General features: G+C 40.3%; 1 protein-coding gene and 1 long non-coding RNA gene across 2 annotated transcripts; both read left to right on the top strand.

The window, feature by feature from the left end:
• Window positions 1-7,313: 7,313 nt before the first annotated feature.
• Dpit47 (DNA polymerase interacting tpr containing protein of 47kD) lies at window positions 7,314-9,001 on the top strand. The gene is made up of 6 exons (XM_076904666.1): window positions 7,314-7,665; window positions 7,772-7,943; window positions 8,015-8,207; window positions 8,276-8,556; window positions 8,640-8,804; window positions 8,869-9,001. The coding sequence occupies exons 1-6, from the start codon at window positions 7,395-7,397 to the stop codon at window positions 8,951-8,953; spliced, it is 1,167 nt and encodes a 388-aa protein (XP_076760781.1). The 5' UTR covers window positions 7,314-7,394; the 3' UTR covers window positions 8,954-9,001.
• A 177-nt stretch (window positions 9,002-9,178) lies between these two features.
• On the top strand, window positions 9,179-15,379 carry LOC143429183 (uncharacterized). The gene is made up of 2 exons (XR_013102509.1): window positions 9,179-9,482; window positions 15,214-15,379. It is a non-coding gene; the product is annotated as an uncharacterized LOC143429183 (long non-coding RNA).
• Window positions 15,380-17,081: the final 1,702 nt, after the last annotated feature.

Genomic DNA, 17,081 nt, shown 5'->3' with positions numbered 1-17,081 from the left:
AAAAGGGGAAAAAAAATTCGAAATACGATCAAAACTCATTCGTTTTATATGTTCTCTTTTTCCGGGGGCTGCTTTAAAAACTTCAAATACTCTGGTGCACGCATCACGAGGGAAACGGTGAAGCGACACACGTGCCCCCCCCCCCCCCCCGCAGTTTCAAACTTCTAACGACCGGTCCCTGCTCGATAAACCGTGTACGTGGGTCGCACATAGTCACTGCGTGCGTGTATACGCGGCTGAAAAGTCCATGGGGTCATCCAACAGCTAACTGGGAAGCGATAGGGGAGGAGAGGAGACGATCAGGATGCGGCCAGTGTTCGATATTACGTTCTTCGGAATTAACGTACCGAAAACCCGTTTACCTGTTTTTTAATTGCCGTGGCAGAAGGATCCGAATGGAACCGATACGGCTGCCTCCTCGTGAGAATCGAGAGCCGATAGTTTCGAACCTTTGCATTCCGAGAGAAACCGACAGCCTTATTCTTTCACTTTTTTTACCCGGTGAAACCCTTCCAACGGCACGGTCTCCTCCCGCCAACAACACTGACTCATCTCTCTGCGGATTTAAACGGCGTGTTACGCGAAGTTCCTCTCGCGGACGAAAAGAAAAAAGAAAAGAGAGAGAAACAATCGACCAATGGAAATGGGGGAAGGGGAAGCGCGTCAGAGTATTAGCGATCGCAGGTCGGTCAGGTATCGACGATTACCCTGTAGGTTCACGAACGGTTAAAGGTCGGGATGTTAATTAACGTTTAACCGATCGCGAGCGTTTCCGAGAGAGAAAACATGGCAGCGGGCCAACAGTATCACGGGAGTCACGTACCCCTGCCAGTATTGGATAAAACAATCACGCGCGAACGTGATTGATTTCTGAATAGCCGACCGTGACCGGTCCACGATTTCCTATACGCGCGGTCAATAAAAATATTTGCTATGACTTGCTGTTGTCTTTCGTGATTATCTTGGCGCAAACTAGGTTCGATTACAGAGCGTACAACTGCATTGCGGGTTACGAATTAACGCGATTGTTTTCGTGAAATGAAAAAGGAAGACGTAAAAGGGAGAATAGAAGTGGGTATTGAATACGTTTCACGAATATTATTAAAATGGCGCGGCTACGAACATATTTGAATGTGGCTGGCTACATTCGTAGTACCTCGCATAGTGCGAAAGGGTTGAACGAAGGGGCAAAGGGATAATAGAAGGACAGTCAATAAAAAATTCACGGAGATTACCCCTCATACGGACGATAAAAATTCGTGGAATCCACTGAAAATTATGTCTCCGATGACTCAATATTTTTGGTCTTTTTAACTCCGTTCAGACTATAAATTATGCTTTGAAAATCTATTACATTTCGAATTCGTTAAATTGTAAAGGGAAACTATACGATATGGATTACGGTGTAATCTAAAAAAAACAAAATGACTTAAACACGTAGGAGGTCATAGCAATACAAGGCATAAACTCACAGGCGTTATCACCTGCAACTGACAACGCACGAATCCGTGACTAATGTTAAAATACGTATACGTGGGAATCGTCCAGCTAAACGTGCCGGGGTGAAAGAAAAAAAAACAGAAGAATACCACCCATAACGTTATGGCTTCAGAGAGAAATATTATCGAATAAAAATGTGGAAAAACGCAAAGGGTAACTTCAGACGAGTCGGTACTATTCCACATGATCCGACTACACGGAATAACCGCGAAGGATGCCAGGAATGCAAAGTTCACGATACCTGGGGTACGATTGAAAAATTTCTAAACGGATCCAGCATCCTACATTATGAAAAGTTTCCCTCCGTATAGCCGGCTATATACGATTTTCCTTGCGCTACCCCCCCCCCCCCCCCCCCCCGTTGGTCGTTTATGGTTCACAGCACCTCTTCCCGGATTCCATGCGAGCCTCGTCAAGTTTTAATATGTGCGCTTCCCACTGGAGCTTCGATAACGCGGCCGAGATAAATAGAAAATTGCAGGAAAACGCCGGTTCGTCCACCGAAGTAAGGACCAACTAACCGCGCACATATAGGCACGTTTGTAAATGCGTGATTGATAAAGACGAATAGCGAAAAAAGAGAGAAAGGGAGACAAAGACTCTTCTTCGTATAGATCCGTGCCGCAACAGAGATTCCAGTTTCTTCGTTAGTCGGCGAAGCGAGGAGCTTCGAAGAGAAAGGTATATACGAGTAGCAGTGGGGAGAAAAGAGAATCAGCAGGCCGTAGAGGCAAAGGCAACAGCCTAACTCGTCGGAGGTCGGGTCGAATAATAAAATAAAAGAGCACGGGTGGATAGGGTGCAAGGTGGTGGCGTGGCAAAGGTAGAAGAAACTTTCTGCTACGGGTACGGAACGCGATGGGGCCCCGATGGTCGGCCTGTGCCGCTGGAAAAAGATGCGCGTCCGACGAATCGAACCTCAGCCCGAGGGAGAAAGAAACACAGGGAAGATATATCCGACGTTGCCACATGCTCACTGAATTTCCGACCGGTCAAATATAAAGGCCGTCTTTATAAAGACCGCCCTGCGGTGTATACTTTACTTGCCCTCTCGTTACTATTCGAAATTCGCATCAAATTCTTGACGTCTCATTAAACATCCTCAGATCGCGACAAGTTAACCCTTTGCGCCCGAGGGGCAACTCGTAGGCGACTCGAAGGCCACTGCGTTTCACGCGGCAACTCGAGTTTTTCATCGAGTGATTTTAAGTTTTCCGAGCCCTAGAAAAATGGGTTTCAGAAAATTAGAACCTTTCCCTGCACAACGCGGGCGCCTCGTCCTACAAAGTAACCAGTTTCTTACATGTCGAGCTCTCGATCTAAGTCCTTTTTCTTTTCCGAAGCTTGTCTATGCGCGAATGTTGTTACCTCGCGAGCCGTACGTTTATTTACCGATCGCGAACTGTTCAGCGATAATTGAAACGCGGCAAACGATGCTTTTCGGCCAATAGCCGGAAAATAAAAACATAATGTGGTCCGTCGGCAATTTTTATCACCGCGCGTGACATTTACGATACCGTAACGAACGAGCGACCACCAGTCAATCGCTGTTATTATGCTGATATACGATTCAAAGGGGAACGATTTAATGTTAACGTCAGTATTGACGCGCATCCTGATGGGACTGTTTCTACATTTGCTGTTTCGATACAAGATATTCGATTTTTATCTTTATATTTTTATACATCATCAACATTCAATTTAACATTCGAATAATTTTAATGTTAAATGAATTAGTTTCAGGTAAATAAATAGAAACCTCTAATGTTCAAATAAGAATAAATCGATGAGTTATATTACATTCAAATAACCGAAACTCGTTGAAATCAGTAACCATTTACTCGAAGAATCACTACTGCTCCATTATTTACCATTTTCCCAAAGTTTGTATAACACGTACTAAATTACTAGTTGACAGAGCGGCCATTAAAGTATTAAAATAGCTGATCGATAAACTTCACAAATCATCCAGGGATTAAGCGCTACTTTCAGTGATACGTCATTACGGCCGCGATGATTTAGAGACACCGTGGCGCGTCTATTGTACTAAACAGGCCTAGACGTAACAACGAACCGCTGATGGCAAACTGACCCGTCGTGAAATCCTCAACTAGCAACCGGAGCTAATCTCGCTGTATTTATTACTCGTATCAATAGGGGTTACTACTTTAACCGCGCTTGTCTCTATAAATCACGATAGATTAACAAAGACTCGTCGGTGGAAAGCGTGTGAGGTGCCTCGAGGAAAGAAGGTTCGGTTAGGTTCAACATGATTCATGCTGCCGCGAGTGGATATCCGTAATCAACGTCAAAAAGAATTCCACGAGAGGATCTCGTCGAATATATTCCAAGTGTCATCTCGAGTGCAAGCCCCGTCATACTGAACACAAGGTACTTACTACAAGCGGATCGATGGCCGCTAGCCTTTTCTTTCAACGATTTTCGACTAACGTTTATACTTCGTTCCCTTCATTTTTTCATATTATTTTCTTTCTTCTCTCTTCTGTAATAAATAATGACCTTGAAATTTATTGCACTAATGCTAAATTATTAATATGACTAGCGTTCTAACGCGTTGACGCTCATTCTGAATTCGATGACGGACGACGAGAGCCAATTTTTTTTAATTGATTCTTGACTTACAGAATAAAATTATTATTTTTCTAATAAATTTTTCTAAAAATTTCCGGGCGTCTATAGACGTAATTTACATTTACAATTCCAAGTATTGGACGTCTATAGACGGCATTTACGTTAACGTGTTTATGTTACGTGCAATTTATTTTACTACGAAAAATGATCTTGACATAAGTATAGCTAAAATTTATCTGGTTTAAAATCCTTCGAACAAGATTAGAAGCGGGTGAAGTTTAAAGTTTCCAATCTTTATCAGTAAACTCGATATTCTGATTAACCTCTCGCCTTTGAACTTTACCATCGCTCAGAAATGGGATTATTTTTGCTGTACGTATTTATAGTGAAAATCGATTCGTGAATATAAATAAGTATTGTCATTGAGGATTAGACGAACGAGTTGTAAAGTTCATTTTCGTATTACACGTTCGCCTGCCGTTGACATTCATAAAAGTTCGTTAAATACGAAACAAGTTTCCAATAATACAGCGGCGCTATATTATAATCTACCCTCCCAATATTCTCTGTGCGATACAATTTTTCGAACCTGCTTGTACGTGCGGTACTTTGCGCTTAATCAATGACATAAAAAACAAAAACAAAAAAAAAATCGCACGGATCGGTGAGAAAATTTAATTAAAAACCGAGCTAGGCGAAAATTACCATCGCTCTGGACGAAATCGATAGTTCGTACGATCCGAAACCCGCCTCGACTGCAGAACGACGATGATACGCGTTTTGTCAGTGGCACGTGTGAGCGTTCTACTTTCAGCATTTCGAGTACAGCGCATTACAGGCGATATATATGTATGGCGTGCATGAAGTAAAAGATCGCGGAGAACGCGATAAGTTTACAGTTACAACTACTTTGCTTTTAATACAGATAGTTATACTGCTATACAAAAAGCAAAATATTTGGGGGGGGGGGGGGGGGGGGGACACTCGACTGTTTGATTGATGAACATTTGGAGATTTTAAATAATAGCGTGCGCATGGATGAATTGCTTCTGAGCGCGAGGCACGTGCTCCTCTTTGCAAAAAGGGCGGAAAACAGCAGAGGATGGGGGCACCTGTTACTATCGCGATACATTATCTCGCGATACCCTGAATGATCTCTATTCAAACCACGAAACGGAGGTTCACTGTTAGCGGAACGCGTTTATACTTTCCGGGCAAATGGGATTACCGTGGGGTACGCTTGTTTGCAAAAGAATACGCCCATACGCGGTAATCAATGAAAAAACAACAGACAGACGCGTACTCGGAAAAACGAACGAGTCAACCGAAGGCAATCGTATCGACGTCAATTCTCACGGTTTGTTTAGCCCGACGTTTAGTTTCCTCAAGTATTCATCAAGAAGTCGGAAAAGATGAACAACAACAATAGCTTTCGTACGCAACTAGCGAAAGGAAGACGTATCAACGAATATTTCCATTGAAATAGCACGGGATTTAATAGCGTTTACGTGAACGGTTCAAGTACACCGGCAGGGACGTGGAGGAGAGAAAAAAAAGGGGGATACTCTTGGTTAATCGGTTGGGCGAGAGAACGACGGAAAACATTTGGCAATAATAAACTAGCACGAAAAGGGTGGTGCGACATCTTTTCCACCGTGGTAGTAGATCTTCCGAAATTGATCGTGCTTCGCAACGCGCATACTCTCATTACTACTTGCATATGACAATAAATGGACTTTTCCCCCATGGGAAGGATAGGCCGTACATGTGCGAACGATCGGCTGGCAGAAGAGAGACCGATGGAGAATTGACGGACAAATAGAAATATTTCCAACGAAAAGTATCGAAGTTGGACGATGACAACCAGGTAAAGATTGTTTTCTATAGAATAGGAAATGGTAAGGGTGCGTCTAGTCGTAGGCAAAAACACGGATAGACAAGCATCGCTTGGTCAAGGGGAGGGCAAAACGAGCACGATATACCTCGGTCGTCGACATCGTGCAGTACAGTTTCATTAAACTATTTCGTAGTAGTTACTCACCGACGATGCGTGGCGTGTTAGACGGGTAGAATCCAACTGACGAAACGAACAACCAATATTATCCAGTGTAATTGACGATTAGATGACCGGCACTCTGATGCACGCTCGACAATGGCTGGCACACATTTAAGTACACTGATGCACTACTCGATGTACACGCACTCTTCACCGAACAGAAGACACCGTACGAGAGGAAAAAGTGGCAGTTCGGCACACGCGGGTTATATTCACTGATGTTAACCGGTCGGTGAGTCGTTACACGATTGCCAGCGTTCCGATAAATGAATACGAACCGCCTTCTCTACTATCCTAAGCCCACGGTGGCCATTACACTCGTCGCCGCAATGAGAGAGCGTGTTTTGCTTTTTTCCAAGGGGACCAACAACTCGCCCGCTCCGAGGCCGTGGAAGCGACTGTTCTCGGGAGATTCGCGGTGCGGTCTCATCGACCAATCGTGGACCAGCTTTCACCGAGCGCCATCTTGCCGAGCCGAACACAAAGGGGCCAAAATCCGAATGTTTGCGTAAACGTCCGAACCTTAACCAGCCCTACTACTCGATCGACGTATCTCCTTCTGGCTTTTCTCATCCCTAACTTTCAATACGGATTTTATTTATTTATAACAATCGTTGTTTCAGCTTTCACACGAATCTTATCACATCCTACTATTCCGTAAACAAAAAACTAAGCAAGATTTAAAAAGTAATTTCAATTGTTTCAGGATTAAGCAATCAGAAAATAATGATTGAATACGTTTTTCGTTTGGTACACTTTAAAAATCTTTTACATTTTTATACCTAAATCGGGTATATTAATTGAACTTATGATTTTTAAATGCACCCTCAATTGTCTTTATCCTAAAATCGATTCAATTATTTATTATCGATTTAATTTTTTTTTTTTATGTATGCTATTGTACGATAGATGGAAAGATTTAGTACAAAAATTGTTAAAGAAAGCAAAGTGGTGTAAAAGCGATAACTTTTATTTAAATAGTTATGATAATACTAGTAGCGTCATCACTGGTAGAAAAGAAGAAACATACCCTGTCAGTAAAGTTACGATATTAAAAAATGACATATATAAATATACATGTGAAATTTTAGAGGTTATATTGCATAAAATCAAATTATTTTTATCAAAACCATGATCAAAGTTGATGTAGATAGTTTAACGAACAATTTGTATCGGTAAGGATCGATACTTGTATTTGTGTATTTTGGAATCATTAAAAAAAGTTCGTTTAAACAATTGTTGAACAATGACAACAACAAGTGACAAGAAACATAAAACTTGGACTGACGAAGAACGGCTAAAGCTTGCTTCGAAATTAGATGCTGAATTAGATGAATATATAAATAATTTGGAGAAAAAGAGCTACACGGAAGGATGGCCAGAAGATCGGTGGGAGCAGGAAATGGAAAAGCATCCTTTCTTTATGAAGAAAGCACCAGAACCTGGAGAAGGACTATCTCCTTTAATGGAAGGCTTGCAGCAGCTCAAGTATGGAGAAGACGAAAATACACCTGAAGGTTCGATATAATTTATATTTGATTATAGTTTGTTTCCAAACTTTTTCAATTATTTGCATTTTCTTTAACAGTAACTAACTAAAAATATACTTGTCTTTTTCTATAGAACTTGCAAACAATTATAAAGAAGATGGAAATTTTAATTACAAGTATAAAAAATACAGATTAGCTATTTTAAGTTACACAGAGGGAATAAGAACTAAGTGCAACGATAATGATTTAATGGCTCAACTTTATAATAATAGAGCGGCTGCACATTTTATGTTAAAAAATTATAGGTATATATCCTAATGTACAATTAAATGTGCAACGACAATTTCATAGCCATGTCTTCTTATGCAAATTACAGATCCTGTTTAAATGACTGCAAACTTGCTTTAAAGTTAATACCAAATTACAAGAAAGCTTTGAATAGAGCTGCCATATGTTGTTATCATATGAAAGATTACGATCGATGCGTTGTTCTTTGCGATCAATTACTTGATGAATCTCCTACAGACAAAGAAATATTAAATTTAAAATCCCAAGCTGCAGCTGGACGAGTAAGGAATATTTCTAAAAAATTTGTGAAATTATTTAATGAGTATATCATTGATTTTTATATCTGTAGGAATGCTTGAAAAGAGATAAGAGAAAGCAAGATAGATTAGAAAAGAAATTAACTAAAGAGGAAGATGAATTAATAGGCATTATACAAAGTAAAGGAATCCATTTGGAATTAATCGAAGGGAAAAGAAGTCCAGATTTAAAAGATTTAGAACCTCAAGTGCCACAGATAGCACTAAGTAGAGTTCGTTTAAATGCACAAAATAAACTTATTTGGCCAGTCATGATATTGTACCCAGAAATGCAACAAACTGATTTTATACAGAATTTTCACGAAGACACGTTGTATGCCTTGACATTATAATAAATTTTGAAATGTACAAAAAAAAATTAGTTATTTCATACGATAAATATTTTTATCTATTCAGGTTGATGGAACAATTAGAAGAGTTATTTAATGAACCACCTGAATGGGATTCACAGAAACGTTATACTCTTCAGAATGTAAATGTTTATTTTGAGGGCAAAGATAAATGTTCTCTGCATAAGGTGAATCTCTGTTATTCTCTAGGGGAAATACTGAAGGATCAGCGGTAAGTTCGAAAATTACAAACCAAGAAGTGAACATTTCAAGTAATTCTGAAATACAAATTCCAGATTCGTAGTACGCGGAGGAACTCCGGCGTTCTTGATATTTGTAAAATTCAGCGAAGCGGAAAAACGATATTTGAACAATTATTAAATTATTGTAAAAGTGTTAGTAAAATTATTTAAAAAATGATCAACAAGATATGATCCTTTGTCAGTCCTTAAAATTCTTTTCATTGGTACTATTAAGTTTGAAGAAGATATGTATTATGCATGGCATCTCTGACAAGGAAATGGGATTAGCGGGCCCTTTTCGTCACAACCGTAGAAGAGACCGATAGAGGAATGGTAGATGACCGAGCAGTGGTGCCATCTGTAACACCTGCCAGAGCCAGGTGGGCATAAAGAGTCAGGGCCTTAGTCAGAAATTCAGTTGAAGAAACGCTCTACAACGTGTGAATACGTTCCGACGTGGTCACTCTCGCGATTCTTACCAACAAATTGCGGTAATACGGTGTCGGAAAAAGTGTTGTGTCCGAGATACTATCGATAGTATTGGAAATCAGTTCCTTATCGGTAGATGCTGAAGGTCACTCGGCTCAAGTTTGAATTGTGAAACAAGAGGACCTTTTCAGTGTGGGAGAGAAGCGGAACGGATAGCAAACGATGCCGAAGCAATGCAGGCAAAATTTATTACCTTTTCATTTTTTTTTTCTTTGTTTCATTCTTCCTACGAGAATTTTCGTCTCTAGGAGAATTTTGTCGAGAAGATTGGTGCTGTCCGTTAACAATTGATCTCTCATTCTACTGGTTACACTTTACGCCTTTGTTCATACGACGAAAAACGTTAATATTTTCTCCTGTGAAAAAAAACTGTATTCACCATCAGATTATTCATATTTCATCTGATATTAATCCTCTGATATTAATATCTGATATTAATTACTAATTGGGGTGGAATTGTGATATTCTCGTCTTTTTTTTCTCAAATAGAATAAGACAAAGGTCATTGCTTAAAAATATGTTTAATTGTACAAAGAATGTGGCTTTTTGATATTAAAGAGATTAATACTTTTTCGCGTAATTCTATGAAAATTTTGTTCACCATTATTACCATGCCGAGAGAAACTCTGATTTATACGTACAAGCAGATATAGTTTTAGTCTCGAATAACGGAGAGGGTTTTTTAATTGCATAGAAAGAGTAAATGTTGGACTATGTCGATATTGCAAGAATGATAAAAATCGGACGCATCCGGATTCTTTTAATCCATAAAAACAACACGCCACGACTAGCCGAATGGATAATAAAGAACGAACGCATTCACGGAGTGAATCAGTGTCAGATACGCTACAACTGACGTGATGTTATTAGTACATACCGATGAGACAATGGCGCGTGTTAAATTATTCATGAGGTCATTGTTGCATCGTAACGAAGATTCAAACGTTGTGCGGTTTGAGGTGTGATGAAACCGGTGCGTTTGATTTGTCGATAATTGATCGAAATTATCAGTAATTCTCATTTGCTGATCCCAGCTGATTCAATTCACCCGGTATCGCGAAAGAGTGAATCATATAGAAATTTAAGTCGTTCGTTTCGTGCGTCGTAAAATACCTCGCGGAAGGAATTTTGTAACGCGATTATTTCTTGAAGAACCGTAAGAAGAGCCTAAGGAAATTACACATCCTACTGTACATGCTCTTAACTACCTTTCTCTCATCGTATTCCCCCACCTATCCCCTTTAACTTTTATTCTTGCAAGATGGTTCTCCTCTCAAACAAACGAATCTCGAATTAAATAGGCTTTTCCCGTCACGTTATTCACTCGAAGATACAAATAGGCATCAACGCCTTTTCTATGCTACGTATTCGTACGCGTAAATAAAATATTTGCAATATTAAATATAAATTGAGGAACACGGGTCAGTCGATATCGTCCATAACTTCATTATCCTGAAAGTCGTGTTACGCGAGTTACGAGTGGACAGGACAAGAAACAGGCTGGCTCTCGGGAAGAGGTGGGGGGACGGTTACGTGTCCTAGTTTCACGGGCTACGGTGGACCACGATGCATCTTTGTCCGATGCCCCGAAGCAAATAGCCGGGTACATGTCGAAAGAGTTGCGCCAAGAAAAAGAGAAGGGGCGGGTAGGGAAGAGAAATCCGCGAACCGGACCGGTTCTAACGACGAGTCAATCTGTTCGAAGGGAAAAAATAGCCGATATCGTGTACGAGATAGAATCGCGGTAGAATTACGTTCAGAGAGACATACCGAAGATAGCTATCTCGGCTCCGTGTCGATGCACGCTGGCAAAAAGAGAAATTCTCCGGTCAAATAGAATGGTTTACTGGGAAAATACCGTACGTATACGCAATTGCGTGCGCCTGGGATTGGTTAAACTGCTATTCGAAGGATTCATTTCATTTTTCTTCTGTCTCTAATATTTGTATCTTTGTATTGTGCGAAATAAAACTCAGTGCAAAGTTAACAGCTACAAACAAAATTACACAGAATTTGCTTCTAATCAAACCTAAGTGCGTAATTGATATCAAGTATCAAAAGGAGAAGATAATAAATGACAAAAGTTTTTTTTGCCAACCTAATATAGTATAGTTAAGAAACATCGCGTTCAGTTACTGTTATTATAGTTTTAAGGCTTTATTCTAAGAAAACATCTCTCAAAACGTAATCTCTGCATTTTCTCCTTTGCTCTAATTATTTTGTCTATAAACAGTGGTCGAGAGGCCACATGTGAAAATAACATCTGCTATTTATTGCAATACATCCCTTTACATATAATACATATGTAACTCGCTGCCGCGGTCCAGTTAATGAAAGTGTTGTAAAAGGAACAGGGGAAAGTGGAATGAAAATATCGGGACGATACTTTTGTCTCCGACCATTTCGTTTCAAACTGCCTTTTGTCTCCCAAGTTTTTCTTTTATTTTTCTCTTCTTGTTCATTCGAGACGAAATAATCAAGAAACGAGCGAAACAATATCAGCTCAATAGAGAGCAATGCCACAATAGAATTATGCTCTGAAGCGTCCCATCTCAAGCAAAACTGTCACGTGCAGACAGATTCGGAACGTCGGTGACTCTCTCTTTTCCCTATTTTTCTACTTTTCGCTTGTTTGTTCTCTTCCTACAAGCGGTGATGTTTCACGCGAAGATATACAGAGCTATGTATATAACTGCATTAGGACACTAACACCATTTAGTCGACCTCATCATTCAACCTCTCCACATTCAGTCGCACATATTTTTATATTTTTTCTTGCTCTTTTGTCAATTTCTATATCTTTTCCCTCCGTTTCATCTGTGTCTCCTTGTTCTCTTATTTTTTACTACGTTCCGTTCTTATTCGCTGTCATTTCTCCTCTGTTCGCCCCATTCTCTCGCTTTTCCCTCGACACTTGCTATCTTGCTTGTTTTGTCCTCGTACACTCGGTTCTTCTACGTTTCTGTTCGCGACAGAAACTAAGAATAGCGATCGAAGCTGAATATTTTTTCAATAAATGCTCGCTCGAAAAGCGCAAATCAATTTTAAATGGTTTCACCTGTTCGGTCTCACTAGTTTAATCTTTTGATGCGTTTCGAACGATATAGAGACTGTTCGGTTGCAGGTGGACTAAAATAAAGAGTGACTGTACGAGCTCAAATAAAACAAGAACAATATTCGTTTGAGAGTCAAAGGCTTTGGCTGTACATATGCGCATATATGATATGTACATATTTAATAAGAAGTTGCAATAAATTGTTGAATGCCAACGCATTATCTCATAAGACATAATTGTCATGGTTATCTTTTGTAAATACCCTATTACTTATGCTTTGTCTCACTTTTAACCTATGTCCCATCCTTGGCTCTTGACTACTCCATCGAACCTTTCAAACTATCCCTTCCTCAGCCTCGTCAACCCGGAATCCAACAATATTTTTTATCAACCACTATCATTTTAATCAATCTGTAACCGAATGCTGTATTAACGGTTTAACATATTTTCTTATGATCGCTCCGTGTTATCCCCTTTGCACCCTTTTTTCATTTACTATCTTAACTAAAATTCGTTACTCTTCTCTGCAGCTTCGTTAACCCTTTCTTTCCCCCCATTAGTCGCCTGCTAGTCGACAAGCAGTTATCGTGGATTGCAAGTCCGACCGACGACGCGTACTTAAGTGGAGTAAGGTCAGATTTCGGAACAAAATCATGTGTACTAAGCTCAATAAGGAATTTGTTTTTTTCAACCTCCTTACCTTTTCTACCATTGCCCAACGTCACGTCGATGTCATATTCAACTTGCGTGTATTAAGCGCACTTAGCATTTATTAAACACGTTCCCTGTTTGTCTTACGATACTTCCAGCGAAGTTAATACAATACTTATTACAAGGATGCATTAACCCTATCGTAATCATTCTGTTGTACAGCCGATGAAAAGCGTACAGTTACTCTTGCTTATATCTCTTGCTACGTACTCGCTCTCTGCTATTGTTATGCGTCATTAACATAACTGGTATTAACGTCAGCGACTTCGCGTCAATGTTTCGATTGCGAAAATAGGAGGACTTGATCATGGAGACTAGTCCTCCCGTAACCTGTTTTCGTTTACAAACCGTGAAAAGGCCGTTTGTTTACGTAATTATTAGCTAAAATCGGCCAGCGAGAAATTCGATGGTGGTTTACTGCCGTTACACGGATCGGTGACAGCCTCGAGACGACGCGAGCGCCACTCCGCGTGAATTAACACCATCTACGTCCTGGTTGCACAGGAACGAAGATGGAACCCTTAAATAATTCGTAAAAACCGATGCGTCCGTGCAACACGCGGACGTGTGAATGCAATATATTACGTTCGTGCAATTGCTGCTCCAGTTACGTCAGGAACGTTACTGGACAGTGTTACTCATGAATACCAACGTAAACTCATTTTGAGAACTTTGAGAAATAGTTGAGAAGAGAGAGAGAGAGAGAGAGAGAGAGAGAGAGAGAGAGAGAGAGAGAGAGAGAGAGAGAGAGAGAGAGAGAGAGAGAGAGAGAGAGAGAGAGAGAGAGAGAGAGAGAGAGAGAGAGAGAGAGAGAGAGAGAGAGAGAGAGAGAGAGAGAGAGAGAGAGAGAGAGAGAGAGAGAGAGAGAGAGAGAGATACGTTGTTATGTTTCGCATAAAATTGATTAGCTAATGATATTGTCTCCTATATTATACACTTGTACACGTAAGACGTAATTTGACAAGGTTTTATAACGAATGTGTTCCTTTTGTATAATATTTTTTTTCGTAGTGAACATTCTGGAGATTGCTAGGTGGCTTCTTTCGAGGGAGACGCTCTGTATAATTACCTTCATTTGGCAATTATTAAAGTGGGGAAGGAAGTTGCGACGCGATAGAAGTTGATATCTGATTTCAAGTTAGGATGCAAGAAGGGTCTCAGTGACAAAATTGAATTTCAAGAAAAGTGTGTCTAACCATTATAAAGTTAAATATGCCTTATACGTAACGAAGTTACTTTGAAACTCTTTCCTTCGTATTAAAAAATGCAATATTTCTCCTTTTCGTTTTCATTAGTATTACAGAAATTATACGTAATAAACGAATTGATGGAATTAATTTTGTCTATTCTCAAAATGCGGAAATATAGTAAAATATGATTGATATTATTAACGTTACTCCTTTGTTGTTTACCGAATACTTATGTAATGCTAGGAAAAATCAATCTATGAAATAAAGCAAATAAAAAAGTGTTAGTTTTCCGCTTCAACACGTCTTAGATAATGTCTTTGGTACCACTAGGTTCGTTTAAAGCAAAATCAATAAATTCTTTACGTTCTCTATCTTGCGCAATATCCGTTCTTCAAACTAATTTGCCTCTCTTTCTTCCAAGAAATCGTACAGGTTTTTAACGTCTTGTATTTCTCGCAACGTTATGCACTTCTTTGTCGTCTGAACATTCGTTTGAAATAAAATTTACCACATGGTTCCAACTTTAAAGATAATGCAAAAAATTAAGTACAGTTTCAATTTCTTTTATTTTAATATTATTCTTCGGTCGACTTTACTTGGTATGTTCAATGCATCATGGTCTAAAGTAGACAACGATGAGCGTCATACTTGTATCAACAGAAATAAATATATGCATTTTCAAGTGATGTGCAATCCATGAAAACTGTGGAAGCGCCGCTTCCTTTGTACAATAGTATTTTAAATAAAAGTAAATAAATTATTTTTTTTTTTGCCATTCCCATATAAATTGGGTGTTACGTACAATTAAATAGTACGTAAATCAAGAAGTTCGAGTTCGACAAATGGAGGATCCTTTAAAGAGAATCATTCTCACTAAAATCTTTTATCCTCTGTTATTGTTGTATATACCTCGTTCTCAAGTCGGATACTTTACGTGGACCGCATTGTTTACAGTTGACATCACAACGTGAAACGGCAAGAGGAGGAAACGAGTACCCTGTACGACGCCGATGCCGAGAAATCTAGACTTCGAGCGGTGCTTGAGGAGAATCCCGAAGCATCGTGGACACGAAATCGCGGGACGTACGATGCAATAACTTTCGGTGAAAGAAAAAAGGAAGGAAGGAAGAGAAGAAGAAAGCAAAAAGTGGGCCAAGAGGCGGTATTTCGGACGGCAGTTTATTACAGAATCGAAGGAGCGAGATAAGCATTCATATTCTCTTCATATTCTCTGTTCTTTCTCCCGGTATTCGTCGGCTTATCGTTAAGCCTGTACTTATCGGTACTTACGGCGGCTGGTTGATGCAAGGGGAATACAGGATTAACACACACACACACACACACACACACACACACACACACACAGAGAGAGAGAGAGAGAAAGGAGTTCGTTAAACTTTTTACGATTTCGCTGGGAACGAACGTGGTCCAATTAATGCGATTACTATGCGCGGGAAGCTGCGCGTTGTCGTTACGGGGACGTTCAAATTTTAATTCAGAAAAGGAGGCTTAATAGCTCTCTGGGATTTTAACCTCGAACGGTGCTCGTGTGCTTGAGTGGTTGTTAAAAAATACAGACAAAAGGAGCAAGGAAGAGAGTGTAGTCTTTCAACGTGACACGGAAAGCACGGTGAGAATATACATGAAAAAGAAAAAAAAAGAAAAACAGTAAGGATACTCGTAACTTCCGAAGGATCTCCCTTTATCATTCAAAGCAGGGACGCGCGGACAGAGAGGACAACGCCGGGGTGTTTCGCTCTTACATGCAAATAGAGGGTCTCCAGCTAACTTGAGGCCGGCGGTCGGTGGCTGAAAACTTTCAGAACCGTGTATGCGCGCACGGTTAATTGACAATTAAGCGAAAAAGAAGCGAGGAGAAGGGCGATTCCCCCGTCTGAAATACCAACGGGAGTGAAGGCGCCCAGGAAAACAATCTCGGCCGCACACGGATCGGACGATCCCGGTGAAAAATTCAATTGCGGTCTTGAATCACTTCCCTTGATAAAGAATCGCCTGGAAGGAATTTCCGTTTTTACACTTCTCATTCTATTCTACTCGTAGGAGTAACTTCTGAATGAATAACCAGTAGTCGAGCTTCCGGCCGACCAGCTGGATCCACCGGAGATTTATAATTGATAGACCATCGTACCCCTCTTTGCTCGAGTAGAAAACCAATTCCGATCTTGAGAGACGTTTCGCAGAGCCAAGACCGCGAATCGATCATTCCGGATACTTGTTACGTCCAAGTTGGTTCGTCAACGTTGGTTCATCAAAGTTGAAAAAAAGAGAACTTCAAACGGGTGAAGAGAGGAAGCCGTTAAGAGAAAAGAAGAAGGAAATCCAACTTTTGTACTCCTCCGGGCGTTGTTTAGATGACTGTAACAAAGGGAAAGACTTCCTTAAACAGTGAAATCAACGATCTCCAAATATCGGATAAAATAACAGGCTATTACACGAATTCTCGATTGTCGTTGGTGTTAAAGAGAAATTGAATCGAGCAACAGGTCGGGCGACGCTCGTCCGGAACGACCCGTCCAACTAAAGGGGCCAGTCTTTTCTTCTTGGTTCCCTTTTTGTTTCCTATATATTTTTTTTTCTTCTTTTTTTCTGTTTGTTCTTTTAAAACGGTGGAAAAGAAGTCACGAAACACGGCGAACCACTACGGTATCCACTACACGGGCTCGTACGCGTACAGCAACGGAGCACCGAGCGTTTACAGCGGGTATCCGGCGAACGGCGGCTTCGCGCAGCCTCATCTCCATGAAGACTATCGGCCGATTTACTTTTACGTAGCGCAGCCGTACACCATACCGTACACGTTC

The sequence above is a fragment of the Xylocopa sonorina genome, chromosome 11 (genome assembly GCF_050948175.1).
Source record: "Xylocopa sonorina isolate GNS202 chromosome 11, iyXylSono1_principal, whole genome shotgun sequence".
NCBI classification, from domain to species: domain Eukaryota; kingdom Metazoa; phylum Arthropoda; class Insecta; order Hymenoptera; family Apidae; genus Xylocopa; species Xylocopa sonorina.
Note: the sequence above shows the minus strand (reverse complement) of the source record. Positions and strands in the feature narration are given on the sequence as shown.